At 50.2% G+C, this 16,285-nt stretch overlaps 1 protein-coding gene across 1 annotated transcript in view; it reads left to right on the top strand.

Annotated features, from left to right (window-relative positions):
- The window catches only part of RBKS (ribokinase), a 97,028-nt gene extending 83,472 nt beyond the window's left edge, over nt 1–13,556 (top strand). The window contains exon 8 of the mRNA XM_056125530.1: nt 13,219–13,556. Coding sequence (XP_055981505.1) covers nt 13,219–13,392 — 174 coding nt within the window. The 3' untranslated portion in view covers nt 13,393–13,556. The remainder of the gene's footprint in view (nt 1–13,218) is intronic.
- Nucleotides 13,557–16,285: the final 2,729 nt, after the last annotated feature.

The raw sequence follows: 16,285 nt of genomic DNA on the forward strand, positions 1-16,285 counted from the left end.
CCGAGGGTCCCGGGGGGCGCCATGGGGGATGAGTCAGCCAGCTCGGGGCAGCATTCCTGACAAGTGAAGCCTGCCCATGACATCATGCGTGTGAGCTTTTCTGGGGTGCGGGAGTCACCTGACCAGGGTGGGGGGGGGTGTTCTTCACCCTGAATTCCCGTCAGACGTCCCAAGTCATCCCCCTTTGCCCATCTCGCCTGGGATTTCGCAAACCAGGACTTTCACGAGTGTTTCCCGTTGTCCCCCCGCCCAGGGTGTTCTCTCGAAGCATCCCACAGCGCCACCTTCTCTGATGGGGCTGGTCCCGGGGCGTTGGGGTGGGGTTACTAGGTCTGAGATGATGATGAAGTGACAAAACTGATCATGCTGGGGCTGTTTTACAGGGTGCCTGGGCCAGACCCAGGGACCGGGAAATAGTCCCTGGTAACTCTGGTGACTAATCCCCCCACCCGAGTGTGAGACCCCCACCTCAGAGGAGACATTCTTCTGAGGAGGCATCTCCACCTCGGGGGCTGCCCCAGTGCAGAGCCAAGATGGTATGTGTGAGGAGTAGAAAGAGAACAGAGGAAACGGGTTAGGGACCTTGCCGCACCATTGTTAAGGAACTAGAATTCCTCCTAAGAAAGAGGGGACGTGTTTAAGGGGATTTGGGTTGGAAGCAAAAGTCGGGCAGAGGCCAAACAACACCTGACCTCAGCGCCTCCCGCCCCCACCCCTCCCCGCTGCTCTCTGGCCCAGTTTCCGAGCCAGCGTCCTTGGTACATACCTTGACCCATTGCCACTGTTTCATTGTGTGAGCCAAGAGGCCCTCCTGAACCTCACTGTCCTCAATTATTTCTTTTCTTTTGGGTTGGGGGGTGGGGGGGTCACATCCTGCCATGCTCAGGGATCACTCCTGGAAGAGCTTGAGGGTCCATATCAAATCGGACCCAGGTTGGCCATGTGCAAGGCAAGCGCCCTCCCCACTGTGCTGTCCTGGATTTGATTTTATTCTATTTTTTTTGCCTTTTGGGTCACACCCAGCGATGCTCAGGGGTCACTCTTGGCTCTGCACTCAGGAATTACGCCTGGCGGTGCTTGGGGGGACCATATGGGATGCCGGGGATCGAACCTGGGTCGGCCGCATGCAAGGCAAAAGCCCTACCCGCTGTGCTGTCGCTCCGGCCCCTGTCCTGGATTTTAAAGGTCGGCTCCTCGAGATTGTCGCCAGTCTCCATGGGCCTTGCCTCATTGTCTTCTTCCCTGGGGTCACCTCCCAGAGGTGCATGCCTTCCCTCCCTCCCTCCCTCCCTCCCTCCCCTGCAGAGAGCCTGAGTCAGCTGCCCACACCCTTCCCGCACAGGAACCCTGGCTCCCTGCTCCTCCAGCTGCCTCCATGGGGGGCACAGGGCACAGAGCAGAGCCCCCACCCCCACCCCCAAAGATGGCATTTCAGGAAGCGCCGGCCTGCCAGGGCAGCTCATCCCGAAGAGGAAGTGGGTGCCCGCCCTGACTAGTAGCCGCGTGGGAATTTTGATTGAAGAAAGATGAAGTATGTCATCACCCCTCCTGACACAGAAATCATTTTCAGTAAAAGGTTAAAGCCATCATGTTGTATCAATGAGAGCCATTCCATTATTCCAAGAATGATTGATTGGAAAGTGCTTTCCTTACAGGAAAATCACAGGGCTACAACGCAGCTTCCACTTCTAAAGCACTTTCCATTAAAAAAAAAAAAATCAGACTGATGTATAAAAATAGTTATCCTGAAGGTATGAATCAACAGCCGAGTAATTTTTTGGCACTTGAAAGCCTAGCAGTATAAATAGACTGAACAATGAGAATATCAAACTGGCAGTGGAACCGTTCCTCTGCGTTCGCCGGCACTCAAGAGCGGCATCTGGTTCATGCCGGGCACGCGGTCACCTTGGAGCATCATGGGTAGAGACAGGGCAGGAGGGCCTGTGGGTAAGGCCAGCTCCCCGCCCAAGGGGACAAGGGATGTGGCCTCTGCCTTCCAGAAGTTTCTAGTAATCCAGAGTAAAGCCTGGCCACATGCCAGCCCTTACAGTGTTTGAGGCCCTAAGGGTCGTGCCAAGAGACCTGGAGGAGGGGCTGGAGAGATAGCACAGCGGGTAGGGCGTTTGCCTTGCACGCGGCCAACCCGGGTTCGATTCCCAGCATCCCATATGGTCCCCTGAGCACCGCCAGGAGTAACTCCTGAGTGCAGAGCCAGGAGGAACCCCTGTGCATCGCCAGGTGTGACCCAAAAAGCAAAAATAAAAAGAGAGAGAGAGACCTAGAGGAGAGTTCCTTCAGCTTGATGAGACCCCTCTTACCCCCTCAAGGCTGCCCCGGGCACATGATGTGAGCAGACCTGGGCGCCCACCTGTCTCTGGGGAGCTCTGTTTGCCCAAACACCCTGTTTCACTTCTCTTAAGACCATGTTCCCTCTAGACTATGTGTCACGGGAGTGCCGTGAATCTCCACTTTGTAGCTCATGACTCCTGCCTGCTAGGCTTGGGGCCCAGAGTCCCATCTCTGACACCACCCGACATCCCTGATGCTACTGAGTGAGATGCCTGTGCCATTCCAGATGGGACCCCTGGCCGTGTGACCAAGTGTGGAATACCAAACAACACGAACACATGCCAGCTTTGCTGCAGGCAAAATTCACTCCCAGGGCCGGAGTGATGGTACAGCGGGCAGGGTGCTTGCTTTGCATGAGGCTGCCACGTTTGGTCCCTGGCACCCCATATGGTTCTCTGAGCCTGGCCAGGAGAGATTCCTGAGCACAGGGCCAGGAGTAAGCCCCGAGCACAATAAATCAACAAAATGTCTTGGGCCAGAGAACTAGCTCAGAAGGCTGAGTGTGCACCTCACATGCAGGAGGTTCAACCCCAGTATCACAGGTTTCCCCAGGCACTGCCGGGAATGACCTGGAAGCGCTGAGCTAGTGCTCTGCCAGGCTGGGACCCCTAAAAGCAAGATGAATTTCTCTTGGGCCCAAGGCTTTGGTTCAGTGGTAGAGCACATGCTTTGCATATAAGAGAACCAGGGTTTGATCCTAAGTAAGCACACTGTCACTGTCACTGTCCTCCCGTTGTTGATCGATTTTCTCGAGCGGGCCCAGCAACGTCTCCAGTGTGAGACTTTGTTGTTACTGTGTTTGGCATATCGAATATGCCACAGGTAGCTTGCCAGGCTTTGCCGTGCAGGCGAGATACTCTCGGTAGCTTGCTGGGCTCTCCAAGAGGGGCGGAGGAATCAAACCCGGCTCGGCCGGGCTGGCTGTGCGCAAGGCAAAAGCCCAACCCGCTGTGCTATTGCTCCGGCCCAATGAGAAAGCAAGCACAATGAGAAAAAATTTAATAGGGGGTCTTTTTTTTTTTGGTTTTTGTTTGGGGGCCATGGGATGGAGTGATAGCACAGCAGTAGGGCGTTTACGTGCAGCCGGCCCGGCCGAGCCGGGTTTGATTTCTCCACCCCTCTTGGAGAGCCTGGCAAGCTACTGAGAGTATTCAATATGCCAAACACAGTAACAAGAAGTCTCACAATGGAGACGTTACTGGGCCCGCTCGAGCAAATCGATGAACAACGGGAGGGCAGTGCAGTGCAGTGCAGTGCAGTGTTTTGTTTGGGGGCCATACCAGGTGATGCTCAAGGGTTCCTTTTGGCTCTGCATTCAGGAATCACTCCTGGCAGTGCCCTGGAAACCATATGGAATGCCGGGGATCGAACCTGGGCGGCCGAGTGCAAGGCAAATGTCCTACCCACTGTACTATCTCTCTGGCCCTTAAGTTTTTATTTTAAAGCAGTGAATCTTAGAGAAAAGCCCCAAAATTTGGGAGATAGCTAGAAAGGCGGGATTACCTGCTTTTCAAGCAGAAATTCTGGGCTCATTACCCAGCACTGCCAGGTGTCTCACACACACACACACACACACACACACACACACACACACACACAAAATATATAAATTTATATGTATATTTAACGAACCATTTGAGAATCAGTTGCAGACAGCATAACTTAATTGCCTAAGTCTTTAGGATACATCTCATCTCCCGAGAACAGGGACACAACCAAACAGCGAGTCCAGGAAACTTTCCCCCCTCCTCTCATCTTCAGTGCATTGTCAAATAGTGCCCCGTGTACTTTATCATCTGGATTTCCAAGGGACCAGCTCCAATTTGTGTCTCGTTTCATTGTCACATTGCCTTAGTGTCTTTTGTATAAACAGGATCTGTCTTTTGTCTGTCATGGTAGAGTCGGGATTGGGGTTTCAGTGCTCAGGACCCACCCAGAGCCTCACACGAATAGACACGTGCTTTGCCACTGAGCCGCATCCTCAGCCCCATACTATTGTTTTTTTTTTTTAAACTTAATTTTGGGGGACTCCACACACAGATGCCCTAGCTCGGGGCTCACTCCTGGTGGGCCTCAGGGGACCTTATAGGGTGCTGGGGATTGAACCCAGGTCCACCCAGGCAAGCACCTACCCAGTGTACCATTTCTCCGGCCCAGCTACTGATACGTGTTTTTAAGCACTGTAAATTTTTCCTCGTTTTAGATGTGACTCGTGCTTCCTCGTGGGTTATGCTTTGGGACAGAAATGCAACACAGGGAACATTCTGACATTCGGTCCTTCTCCAGGATCCTCCCAGAGACCACGTGGTGCAGTTTGTCTCGTACCTGTGTCTGGCAGCCACCGCAGAGGTGGGCTGACCGCGGCGCCTGGCAGGGGCAGGGCAGGAGCTGGATGACTGCGGCCCCGGCCCAGACCCCGGGGAGATACTTAGACTGGAACTGTTTTGCCCTCCAGCCTGCATCAAGCATCTTGCTGGGTCCAGTTGAGTCTTTTTCTTTGGGGTGGGGGGCAGGGGTTGGGGGGTGACCCCTGGCGGTGTCCAGAGACCATAGATGCCGCCAGGAATCAAACTGGCGTTGTCTGCATGCCAGGCTGGCGCTCCTCCACCCTCTCTCCTGCCCCTTCGGCGTTGTGTGCCTGCAACAACAGTCGGTTAAGGCTCAAAGTGATTTTTCAAACTGTTTACTAGTTTACTAGTTGAAGAATTTTCCCTTCCCCTTTATTATTTTTTCAGCTCTATTTTAAGTGTGCATAATTCATCACTGGCAACGTAACCATTAACCGGCCTCGTTTGGGAATCAGGTAAATCGCTTCAGCATGTTGTCAATGCATCAACCTAAAGCGAGCAGGGCTCTCTGGGTGTGGAGCAAACATTCTCTTTGTACCCAGCTCTCTGCCCAAGCAAACAAATAGAAAACGTCTTTCGTGAGGATTATTGGGCCAGATAAGTAGTTCTGGAAGTGTTGTGAGCAGACGGGGCTCTTAGGGGCGCTTAAGGAAGCAGGATTGTCTGGGCAGCACTTCTCAGCCGGTGGCCGTGTGGCTTTCCGGGAACCTCCAGAATATGCCAAGGGCCACAGCTGAAAGCATGTAAACGGGGGCCCCACAGCACGAGAGGGCCAACTCGGAGAGGGGTGTTGGGTGGGATGGGTGGGGGCTGGACCCAAGAGGGAAACAAAGTCAGAAGGAGACCGTAGTCAGAGAAAGTTTAAGGAACGCTGCTCTGAGGTGCCAGGAGACGGGCCCAGTCACGCTTTCGGGGACTAAAGGCAGAACCAGCTGGGCCGGAGGGGCAGGGATCGAGCACGGGCTGGGCAGAGAAGCAAGGAGGCGAAGGGGTCCCAACAGGCAAGAGCAGGAGCAAGGCGTGTTCCGAGTTCTGGGGTCGGGGAGATAGATGTTCAGTCTTGCCTCCCACCAACCCCACTTCAAATCCCAGCACCGCATCTGGTCCCACAAGCACTGCCCAGGGTCACCCCTAGCACAGGGCCAAGAATAGGGGAAAAGCAAGGTTCAAATACTAATCTAACTTGAAAGCCCACCAGGGCCGAAAGGAAGGAAAATATTTATCGTGGAAAAACAAAAGTAGAATTAGAGCTCTCAATATAAGGACAAATAGGTTCTGATGAGCCAATCAAAACATTTAATTAAGCCTGGCCTACAATAGGTCTCAGTAATTATCCGAACCATCTACTTTAGAGTAAATCAGTAGTAATCAGTGGTAAGCCCCAGGCACTTCGGAAATACTGCCAAGGGTTTCAGATCTTATGTTCCCACATGACCCATTGCTCCTGTATGACTCTTACATCACTCCTTAAGGGGGAAAAAAACTCTATGAGCTGTAACTTCATACACAACTACATGTTTCCCACGAGAGATCTAGGGATGTGACTGAGTGAGGTCCTGGGTTCAATCTCTGGCACTGCAAAGGAAAAAAATTTATTTTCCTCTTGTACAGATATGGTTCAATGAGTTTAGACTATTGTAAAGTCATTTAATCACCACTACCATCATGGTGACCTCCAGAAGTTTCTCTCATGCAGCCCCTGTACCATTGTTCTTGACCCCTAGTCTGCTTTCTGTTGCTCTGCTTTTGCCTTTTCTAAAATTACACATAGAGTCATTCCGTATGGTGTGTGGTCTTTTGTGTCTGCTTCTTTCACTTGGGCGAATGAATTTGAGAGCTAGCCATATTGTCAAATCTTTTATTATTATTATTATTATAAACTGAATGATCGGTTTGAGGCTCTGCATGTTCCTAGAACGAACAGATGCCATTGGGCTATGCTAGCATGCAACAGGGATGAATGGAGACATTACTGGCACCCACTCGAGTAAATCGATGAATAACGGGGGATCAAGTGATCAAGTGATTGTTATTATTATTGGGTTGGAGCGATAGCACAGCGGGTAGGGCGTTTGCATTGCACGCGACTGACCCGGGTTTGATTCCTCCATCCATCGCAGAGAGCCTGGCAAGCTACCAAGAGTATCCTGCCTGCACAGCAGAGCCTGGCAAGCTCCCCGTGGCGTATTCAATATGCCAAAAACAGTAACGACAAATCTCACAATGGAGACGATACTGGTGCCCGCTCGAGAAAATGGATGAACAACAGGAGGACAACAGAACAGTGCTACAGTGCTACATTATTATTATTACTAGTACTACTACTACTACTAATATTTCACTCACTGCATGTACAACACTTGATGCATCCATCAACCCAAGGATATTTGGACTTTTTTTCCCTGGTTTGGTGCAGTTATAACTAATGCTGCTATCAGCATCCAGTAGGTGTCAAACTTTATGTGAATGGTTATTTTCATTTCTCTTGGAGAAGTACCTAGAGGCAGACTTACCGGGTCAAATTGTTTCCAAGAAATGGCCAAACTACTTTCTGAAGCACCGTCTTTTCATTCCCACTGTGTCTAAGAGTTCCATTTGTTCGACAGGTACTCCAAACGCCTGTGTTTCCAGGGATTTCCACTTTGGGGTCTTTGTTTATTTGTTTTCGTTCTGTTCTGTTTGGGGCCACACCCAGCAGTGCTCAGGGGGTGATTCCTGGCTCAGCACATAGGAATCACTCCTGGCAGTGCTCGGGTGACCATATGGGATGCCGAGGATGGGACCCAGGCCGACCACGTGCCAGGCAAACACCCTCCCCGCTGTCCTATGGCTCCGGCTGGCTCTCGCCTTTGGCCTTCCTAATGTGGAGGTGTTTGGCATTTGTGTTTCCTTCAGGGCTAGTTTGCTTGCGTGTCCTTGTTTGCTACCTGTCCGCCTGCTCAGAAGTCACTGCTCAAACCGCTTGCCCCTGTGTGCTGGTTGTTGGTCTTTGTGGTTGTAGGGTTGAGTTTTCAGTGTTCTTCACCAGGTGTATGTGTTGCAAGTTCTTTCTCCCAGTCCAGCCTGATGGTCTTCTGAAGGACAAACATCTTCATTCTGATAGTCTGTCAATGTTTGTAATGTTTCAGTGTCCTACGAAGTCTGCTGAATACAAGCTTACAACGGTTTTCTCTTGAATCTTGTATTTGTTTATTCTGTTTTTGTTGGGGAGGGGACTTTGGTAAACTCGTACTTCATGTGGCCCACTCGGGACTGATTTTTCTCTATGGTGTGAGCTAAGTGTTCGTTCTGTGTATGGAGAGCCCTTTGTTCTCATCCTTCTTGTTGAACAAACTATTCCTTTCTCTATTACTTTGTTTAAAATAAAATGGGGGAGGGAGAGATAAGTAAATGAGAAGCCAGAGAGATTGAAGGGGGGTTAAGATACTTACCTCGCACACAGCTGACCCTGGTTCAGTCCTTGGCACTGTATATGGTCCCTCTGAGCACAGAGCAAGGTGTGGCCCCAAAAGAAAAACTTAGTTAACCATATATTTGTGGGTCTAGTTCTAGACTTTAAAAAAAATTTTGAACCATACTCACGGGCGTGCTCAGGGAACCACACGGTGCTGGGTCTGAACCACGGGGCTCCCCCGTGCAAAGTCTGTGCCCCGGCCTCCGAGCCATGTTAGACTTTTTCTGGTTTGGTGATCTTTTGTTTCTATCAGTATCTCATGGTTTTGTTGCTGTTCCTTAGGGTAAAGTAAAGTAAAGGCCCTCCCGTTGATCGTCGATTTACTCGAGCGGGCCCAGTAACGTCTCCATTGGAGACTTTGTTGTTACTGTGTCTGGCATATCGAATACTCTCGGTAGCTTGCCGGGCTCTCCGAGAGGGGCGGAGGAATCGAACTCGGGTCGGCCATGTTGGCCGCTTGTAAGGCGAACGCCCTACCCGCTGTACTATCGCTCTTGAAATTAGAAATAGATAACATCTCTGGCTTTGTTTTCTTCCAAAATTATTTTGTCTAGGCAACTGTCTAGATACTTGCCTTGTACTCAGCTGACCCAGGTTCGATCCCCACCCCTCCCCCTACCATGTGGTGACCAGAGCCCCACCAGGATTGACCCCCTGAGCAGAGTCAGAAGTAAGCCCTGGGCACAGCCAGATGTGGCACCAAACAAAACCACACACACACACACACACACACAACACACACACACAATTTTGTCTCTAGTTCTTTGTCTTTCCATATTCGTTTTAGTTTGCCAATTATTAAAAATTGTTAGCTGGGGTTTTTATTGGAATTGCTTGAATCTATTAGATCGTTTTAGGGAGAAATGATGGCCTAACATCATTGAGTTCTCCAGTTCATGAGTGTGATTGATCTCAGCATTATTTGTTTTCCATAAGTCTCTCCTACATTCTTGGCTCAGAACATATAAATCTTGCACATAATTTAACCCAGAATACTTCAAGATGTATGCTATCTCGAAATGGCACCATTTTGATTAACTTCTTCTTTTTCATTACTGTTGTCTTGGGTCTCGTGGCAATGACGGGAAATCGCGTGGCAGAAACCACTTTCGCCCACATCATGCTTCTAGCACACACGCTTCTACCTGATTCCCCACCCAGGGCCGGACGGGAAACGAGGTCTGTGATTTCAAACAGTCTGTTCATATCCACATGTAGAGCTTTTCCTGCTCTTCCGTTTTTCAGTCCACTCGCTGTGGGGGTCACCCTCCTGACTTATACACACCTGCCATAGCACTTGCATCAGAGACTGAACACTGCACACCAGGGGTCCCACTGACAGGGCAGCTGGCCCCCTGCTGCGCTCATGTGGGGGGACACTGGAGCTCGAACTCACAGCCGCACGTCAGCAAGGCAGGCGCCTGTGCTGCTGAGCCCCCCAACTATTCCCATACCCGCCCTCGGATTTTTGGGCCACACCCAGCAGTGCTTAGGACTTGCTCCTGGGCTCTGTGCTCAGGGCTCACTTCCGGCGGGGTTCAGAGGGCCATATGTGGTGCCAGGGATTGAACTCAGAGTGAACACCTGCAAGGCAAATGCTCTACTTGCTGTACTAAACTCAAGCCCAGCAATCTTAAAAACTTCCTTAAAAACCTCATCCAGGGGCTGGAGTGATAGTACAACAGGGAGGGCCTTTGCCTTCCATATGGCCCCCCCACCAAAAAAAAAAAAAAAAAACCTGATTGGTCCTTAAATGTAGTTTGAAACTAACATCTGACTGATCTGAGGGGCCCTCACCACTTCCGACATGAACTTGTCCTTTTTGAGGCGCTGACTTACAGTACGGTTCTGGACAGAGTTTCATGCATCCAGCACTCTTTCAATGGAGAAACGGCCCGTTCTAGAGCTAGGGCAGACAGTTCTGGTGATGAATGTGGAGGAGGCCCTCCAAACACAAAACAGGGTCAGGAAAATGACAGCAAGGGGCCTCTGCTTTGCATACAGACGCCCCGGCTTCCAGCACCAGCACCCCTTCTGGGAGCAAACCCCAAGCCAGAGTGCCACCCGAACTGGGACTTTGTCAGAGAGAAACTAGAGGCAGCTGAAAAACTCAATGGCCAAAGCTGGAATGATGGGAGCAATGAAGTACCATCGGGAAATAGCATGAAGAATCGATATTCAAAGAATAGGTAGTCATGGACTCATGCCTGCCCTCTGGGAGGTAGAAAGTCACTCTCCTCTCTCCAGAGCAGCGCAGACCAAGCTGAGAGTTCTGCTTCCCCGGAATATGAAAAAGGGGAGCAAGGTGACCCTTTGCTGGCGCGGACAACCTTCGCCAGGCGAGCAACATTAGCAGAGAAACAGGCTGACAGGAAGTTCCCTGGATAAGAATTACACATCGCAGGCTGGAGAGAGCACAGGGGTTCAAGCATTCGTCTTGCACACAGCCGACACTGGTTCAGTCCCTGGCGTCACCTGTGGTCCCCCAGGTACCACCTGAATGAATACAGAGCCAGGAGTAGTCCCTGAGAACTCCAGGGTGTGACCCCCAAAGCAGAAGAATGGTGCTCCTGGGCAGGAGAAATGGCTCAGAGGGCTGAGTGCATCGTGCTTTGTGCGAGGGAAGCTGTGTTCGACCAGCCCCCCCCCTACCCCCCGCAGAGTGCCCTGAGCACAGAATTGGAGCAGCCCCCAAATACCACCAGAAATGACCTCAACTACTTGCCCATACACCCCCAAATAACACGTCACTTCTATGGTCCTTTTGCCCCAAAAACTTTCATCAGGGTCAGAGACACAGCACAGCAGATAGAGCACTTGAATCGCACGTGGATGAGCCAGATTCAATCCCCAACACCCCATAGGGTCTCCCGAACCCTGCCAAGAGCGATCCATGAGCACAGAGCCAGGAGTGAGCTCTGAGCACAGCGAAGGTGCCTCTCCCACCCCACCCCAAAAAGAACAATATCACAGACTAAGCATGACAAAAGATAAATCCTAATTAATGTATGTTCTATAAAATATTTACCCCATCCTTCCAACTACCAAGGTCATTAGGAACTGCATCGTGTTAGAGGCTATCAGAGCTTGGCAGTCCAAGGAGGCCTGGCACCTACAGGCCACCCCAGGTGGGAATAGGTTTCGTTCCTTGGCCTGTTCCCCTTGGCGGCTCGGTCACCACCATCTCCCAAAGGCCTATGAACTGCCAGGTAGGGGCCCACAGTGACAAAAAACGCGAGTGCCTCATAGGATGGGGGTGGAGCCGGCCCATCCCCCTCCCCCTGCCCCACAAGACCCCAAGTTGCTGCCCACAAACAAGCCCTCTGGCTACTGATCAAGCTGCTTATTGGCCATAATCCCAGAGACTCAGAAACAAATCTCAGAACCCAGCAGCTTTTGGCAGAAATCCCTCCAGATTTAATTATTAAAACTTCAGAATTCCAAAATGCAATCATATGCAATTCATAATCAGCAATAGAAAACAAATTGTCTAATGTTTCCTTTTTGGCAAATTTCAGTGTTGGGGTGAAGTCCCAAATAATGATGGTGGGTCTGGTGTTGAAATATTGAATGTAATCAAAGTAGAGAGAGAGTAACATGGAAATCGTCTGCCACACAGGTAGGGGGAGGGTGTGGGATGGGGTATTCTGGGGTTTTTTGGTGGTGGAAAACGTGCACTGGTGAAGGGTTGGGTGTTTCATCATCGTATGACCGAGACTTAAATCGAAAATGTTGTAACTGCTCTCACAGTGATACAATTGAAAAAAAATAGTGGGGGGGGGGGGTAGGCCTGGCACCCAAAGTTGATGCGGTGTCCTGGGTGCCAGCCTGGAGCAAAGAAACGGGAGGGCCAGCGTGGGAGAGGCACCAGTGGTATAGAGCCATGACCCGTGTGCCTAAGGAGTCAGTCCCAGACAACACAAACCCCCAAAACAGTGGTAAAACCAAATTAAAGCAAATAATTTACACTGGTTCATTACTTAGGCCGAATCACATAATAATGTATATAGAAATGGGAGCTATATGACAGTTACCTATACGTCTTCTGTAAATCTAAAACTTTAATTTTCTTTTAAAAGTCCACAAAGGACCAGTGCAATAGTACAGCAGGTAGGACACTCGCCTTACACATGACCAACCTAGGCTCGATGCCCGGCATTCCATAATGTCTCCTGAGCCCAGCCAGGAGTGATCCCTGAACATGGAGCCAGGAGTTTAGCCCTGAGTACTTCAGGGTGTGGCCAAAAAATAAAAATAAAAAGTCTGTAGAGTTGGAGAGATACTGCAAGGACCGAGGTGCTTGCTTTGCATGCAACAGACCTCAGTTTGATCCCCAGCACTGCCAGGAGAATCATTCCTGAACACAGAGCCAAGAGTAAGCCTCAAGGACCGCTGAGTATGACCCCAAAACAAAATTACTATAAAATGTACAGACAGCATCTGACTAGCTCAGTCAGCAGAGCATGGGACACTTTTTTAAGTAAATTAAAGGGTTTGGAGAGATAGTACGTTGGGTAAGGACTTCCATGAAGATAACCCAGTTTTGGTCCCAGCACTTCATATGATCCCCCAAAACACCACCAGGAGTAAGCCCTGAGCATAGACGGGTGTGGCATAAAAGCCCCCCCCAAAAAATGCGCTTAGGAGCTGGACAAGTAATACTAAGGTTTAAGTGCATACCTTGAATGCAGACTCAGTTCGGGTTCTCTGATATGGTCCCCTAAGTGCAGTACTAAAGACCCCTCAGTACTTCTGGGGGTGGCACTCAGGACCCTTCCCCCACCCCAGGACCGCCCCCCAAAAAAGTGTATTTATTTACCTCAAAAGGTATAGGCAAGCATGTTGCCTGCCTCAGATCCAGTCTCTAGCACTGTGGCCAGCCCAGCACGGCCAGCTTGAGCGCACTGGATAGCCAAAACCCCAGCCCCGACCCTTCGCTCCACCGTCAGTTCCCTAGAAGCAAAAAGTTCAAGTGCATTTAATTACCTCCTCCCTCCCCCCGATTTTTACTTGCTTGGCCAACAGATGACAACATGCTTATTTGCACAACTGTATTTTTAACTGCAGGGTGCGGGTGACAGTTTTGTGGGGGCTCTGGCCTTCTACCTGGCCTACTACCCAAGTCTGCCCTTGGAGGACATGCTCAAAAGAGCCAACGCCATTGCCGCAGTCAGCGTCCAGGCCGCGGGGACACAGGCGTCGTACCCGCACAGGAAGGACCTGCCGCTCCAGCTCTTCTGACGGCGCCAATGGGTAACAGAAGGCACCGGGCGCTCCCCGGTCTGTGCTCCTGTGAGCACTCACCTCACGCATGCGTCTGTTTAACTTGATGCTTCCACTCCGGAGAAGCCTCTGTTCTCTCTCGAGGTGGCGCGTCTCTCCTCTCACATTTAAGTTTCAATTAAAAATTCTCTGACTTCACAATTTTGTCTCCCCCTGAAATTCTTTTCTGCGAGGAAAAGATGACAGACACGAACTCACATGTGGAGGCTGGGACTGAACCAGTCTAGGCGGGCATTTCTCCTAACGCTGATGGCCAAAGAGGGTCGAGTAGAGAAGTAGACACATTCTTTTTTCTTTTTATTGAATCACCGTAAGATACAGTTATAAAGCTTTCATTTTGAGTTTCAGTCATACAATGATCGAACAGCCATCCCTCCACCAATGCGTATTTTCCACCACCAATGTCCCCAGTATCCCCCCATCCCAACCCAACCCGCCCCCTGCCTCTATGACAGACAATTTCTCCCATACTCTCTACTTTGGGGCATTATGGTTTGCAATAGATACTGAGAGCCATCACGTTTGGTCCTTCATCTACTTTCAGCAACATCTCCCATCCCGAACGATCCCTCCAACCATCATTGACTTAGTGATCCCTTCTCTATTCCAGCTGCCTTCTCCCCCAGCTCATGAGGCAGGCTTCCAACTATGGAGCAGTATTCCTGGCCCTTGTGTCTATTGTCCTTGGGTGTCTGTCTCATATGATGTTATTGTATATTCCACAAATGAGTGCAGTCATTCTATGTCTGTCCCTTTCTTTCGGACTCAAATATTTCACTTAGCATGATACTCTCCGTGTCCATCCACTTATAAGCAAATTTCATGACTTCATCTTTCCTTACAGCTGATACTATTCCATTATAGACATATTCTTTTTCTGAGTCAACCATCCTTGGTCCCCACTGAGCCACCAGCAACATAAAATGGCAGCCACGAAGGGATCACAGTGAAGAACTTCAACAGGAAGGAGATAACCCTGTGGAAATCTGTGGTTTGGGCAGATGGACAGGAAAGGGCCCTGGCAAAGAGATTTTTAGGAAGAAAAAATACCAAAGGAGTTGCCAAGTCACTGGCCCTGTAGTTAACCCAGGCAGGAAGACACCACCCAGAGAGGGATGGACCCTTCAGAAGCAGCCCCAAGAATAAAAGGTCCATCCACAGCCCAGGTTTAAACCCACCCATGTCTCAAAGGTCCCGGGGAAGCCCCTCTGGAGAGCAAAGCCTACAGAGCCTTCTGGTACCTATTAGAGTCGGGGGCTCGGTCTTTCCCGTGCTGATTCACCTTCTGTTTTTCTTAATGATTTTACATTTAAAAAATAAAAGGAAAGGGACAGATATAGAATGACTGCATTCATTTGTGGTACACACACACACACACACACACACACACACACATTAGAATATCCATGGCCTGGGGAAACGGGTTAGGAGGACTGGTCAATGGTTGGAACTAACCACAAGGGTGAGGGTAGGTTAGATAGAGAAGAGAACGCTATGCCAATAATAGCTGGGAATGATCACGCTGGACAAGATCTGAGGGTTAAAGGTAGGTAAGGGATATTCTTGATAACCTTTCAGTATCAATACCGCAAACCACAATGCCCAAAGTCAGAGAGAGAGAGAGAGAAGAGAGTGAGAGAGAAGAGCACCTGCCAAAGAGGCAGGCAGGGAGTGGGGGTGGGGGTGATGGGAGGGAACCTGGGGACACTGGTGCTGCGAAATGTACACTAGTGGAAGGATCACTTTTCAATCATACAATGTTCAAGCACCCATCCCTCCACCAGTGCCCATTCTCCACCACCAAGGTTCCCAGTTTCCCTCCCGCCAACCCCACCCCTTCCCACCCCCGCCTCTTTTGGTTTCAATGGGGCAAGGGAGACAACTCCATGAGCTGAGTGCAACTTTGCATGTGAAAGGTGCAGGTCCAATCCCTGGCATCACCTAGACTCCCGAGCACCACCAGGGGCAGCCCCTAAGCACCCAGTCAGAAGAGCCCCTGAAGACTGCTAGGTGTGGCTTAATAACCAAAACCATGTTACACTGTACACTGTTACACTGTTACAGTGTACACTGTAGCACTATTGTATGACTGAAACTTAATCACGAAAGTTCGTAAGTCTGTAACTGTATCTCACAGTGATTCATTAAAATAAAATTTAAAAAAATACACAATTGATGGGCTGGAGCGATAGCACAGCAGTTAGGGCTTTTTTTTGCCTTGCATGCAGCCAACCTGGGTTCGGATTCCTCCGCCCCTCTCGGAGAGCCTGGAAAGCTACCAAGACTATCCCGCCCGCACGGCAGAGCTCAGCAAGCTCCCTGTGGCGTATTCAATATGCCAAAAAAAGTAACAAGTCTCACAATCCAGACGTTACTGGTGCCCACTCCAGCAAATCGATGAACAATGGGAGGACAGTGCTACAGTGCTCACAGTGGAGGGATGGGTGTTGGAACACTGTATGACTGAAATTCAATCATGAACGGCTTAGTAATGCTATATAAAAAAACTAAAATAAAATGCATCTGTGGGTGGTCATGCTTAACCATCAGTAACTAGAAAACTGTTTTTCAGGGCGGAACCATAGTACAGCGGGCAGGGCGCTTGCCTTGCACGTGGCTAACCCAGGCTTTATCCCGGGCACACTGTATGGTCTCCGCAGCCCACCAGGAGTGATGCCTGAGCTCAGAGACAGGAATACACCCTGAACACCACCGGGGGTGTGACCTTAAATAAAAAGAAAAGAAACTTGCCTCTTTCTGCAAAGTTATGTTCACTGACCCAAGTTTTCTCCCACTCTGAAAGTGATGATCTCAGTTTTCAGGCCCAGCAAAGGAAGGAGTCTGTGAGCAG

The sequence above is a fragment of the Sorex fumeus genome, unplaced genomic scaffold (assembly GCF_029834395.1).
Source record: "Sorex fumeus unplaced genomic scaffold, SorFum_2.1 ptg000006l, whole genome shotgun sequence".
Taxonomy (NCBI): domain Eukaryota; kingdom Metazoa; phylum Chordata; class Mammalia; order Eulipotyphla; family Soricidae; genus Sorex; species Sorex fumeus.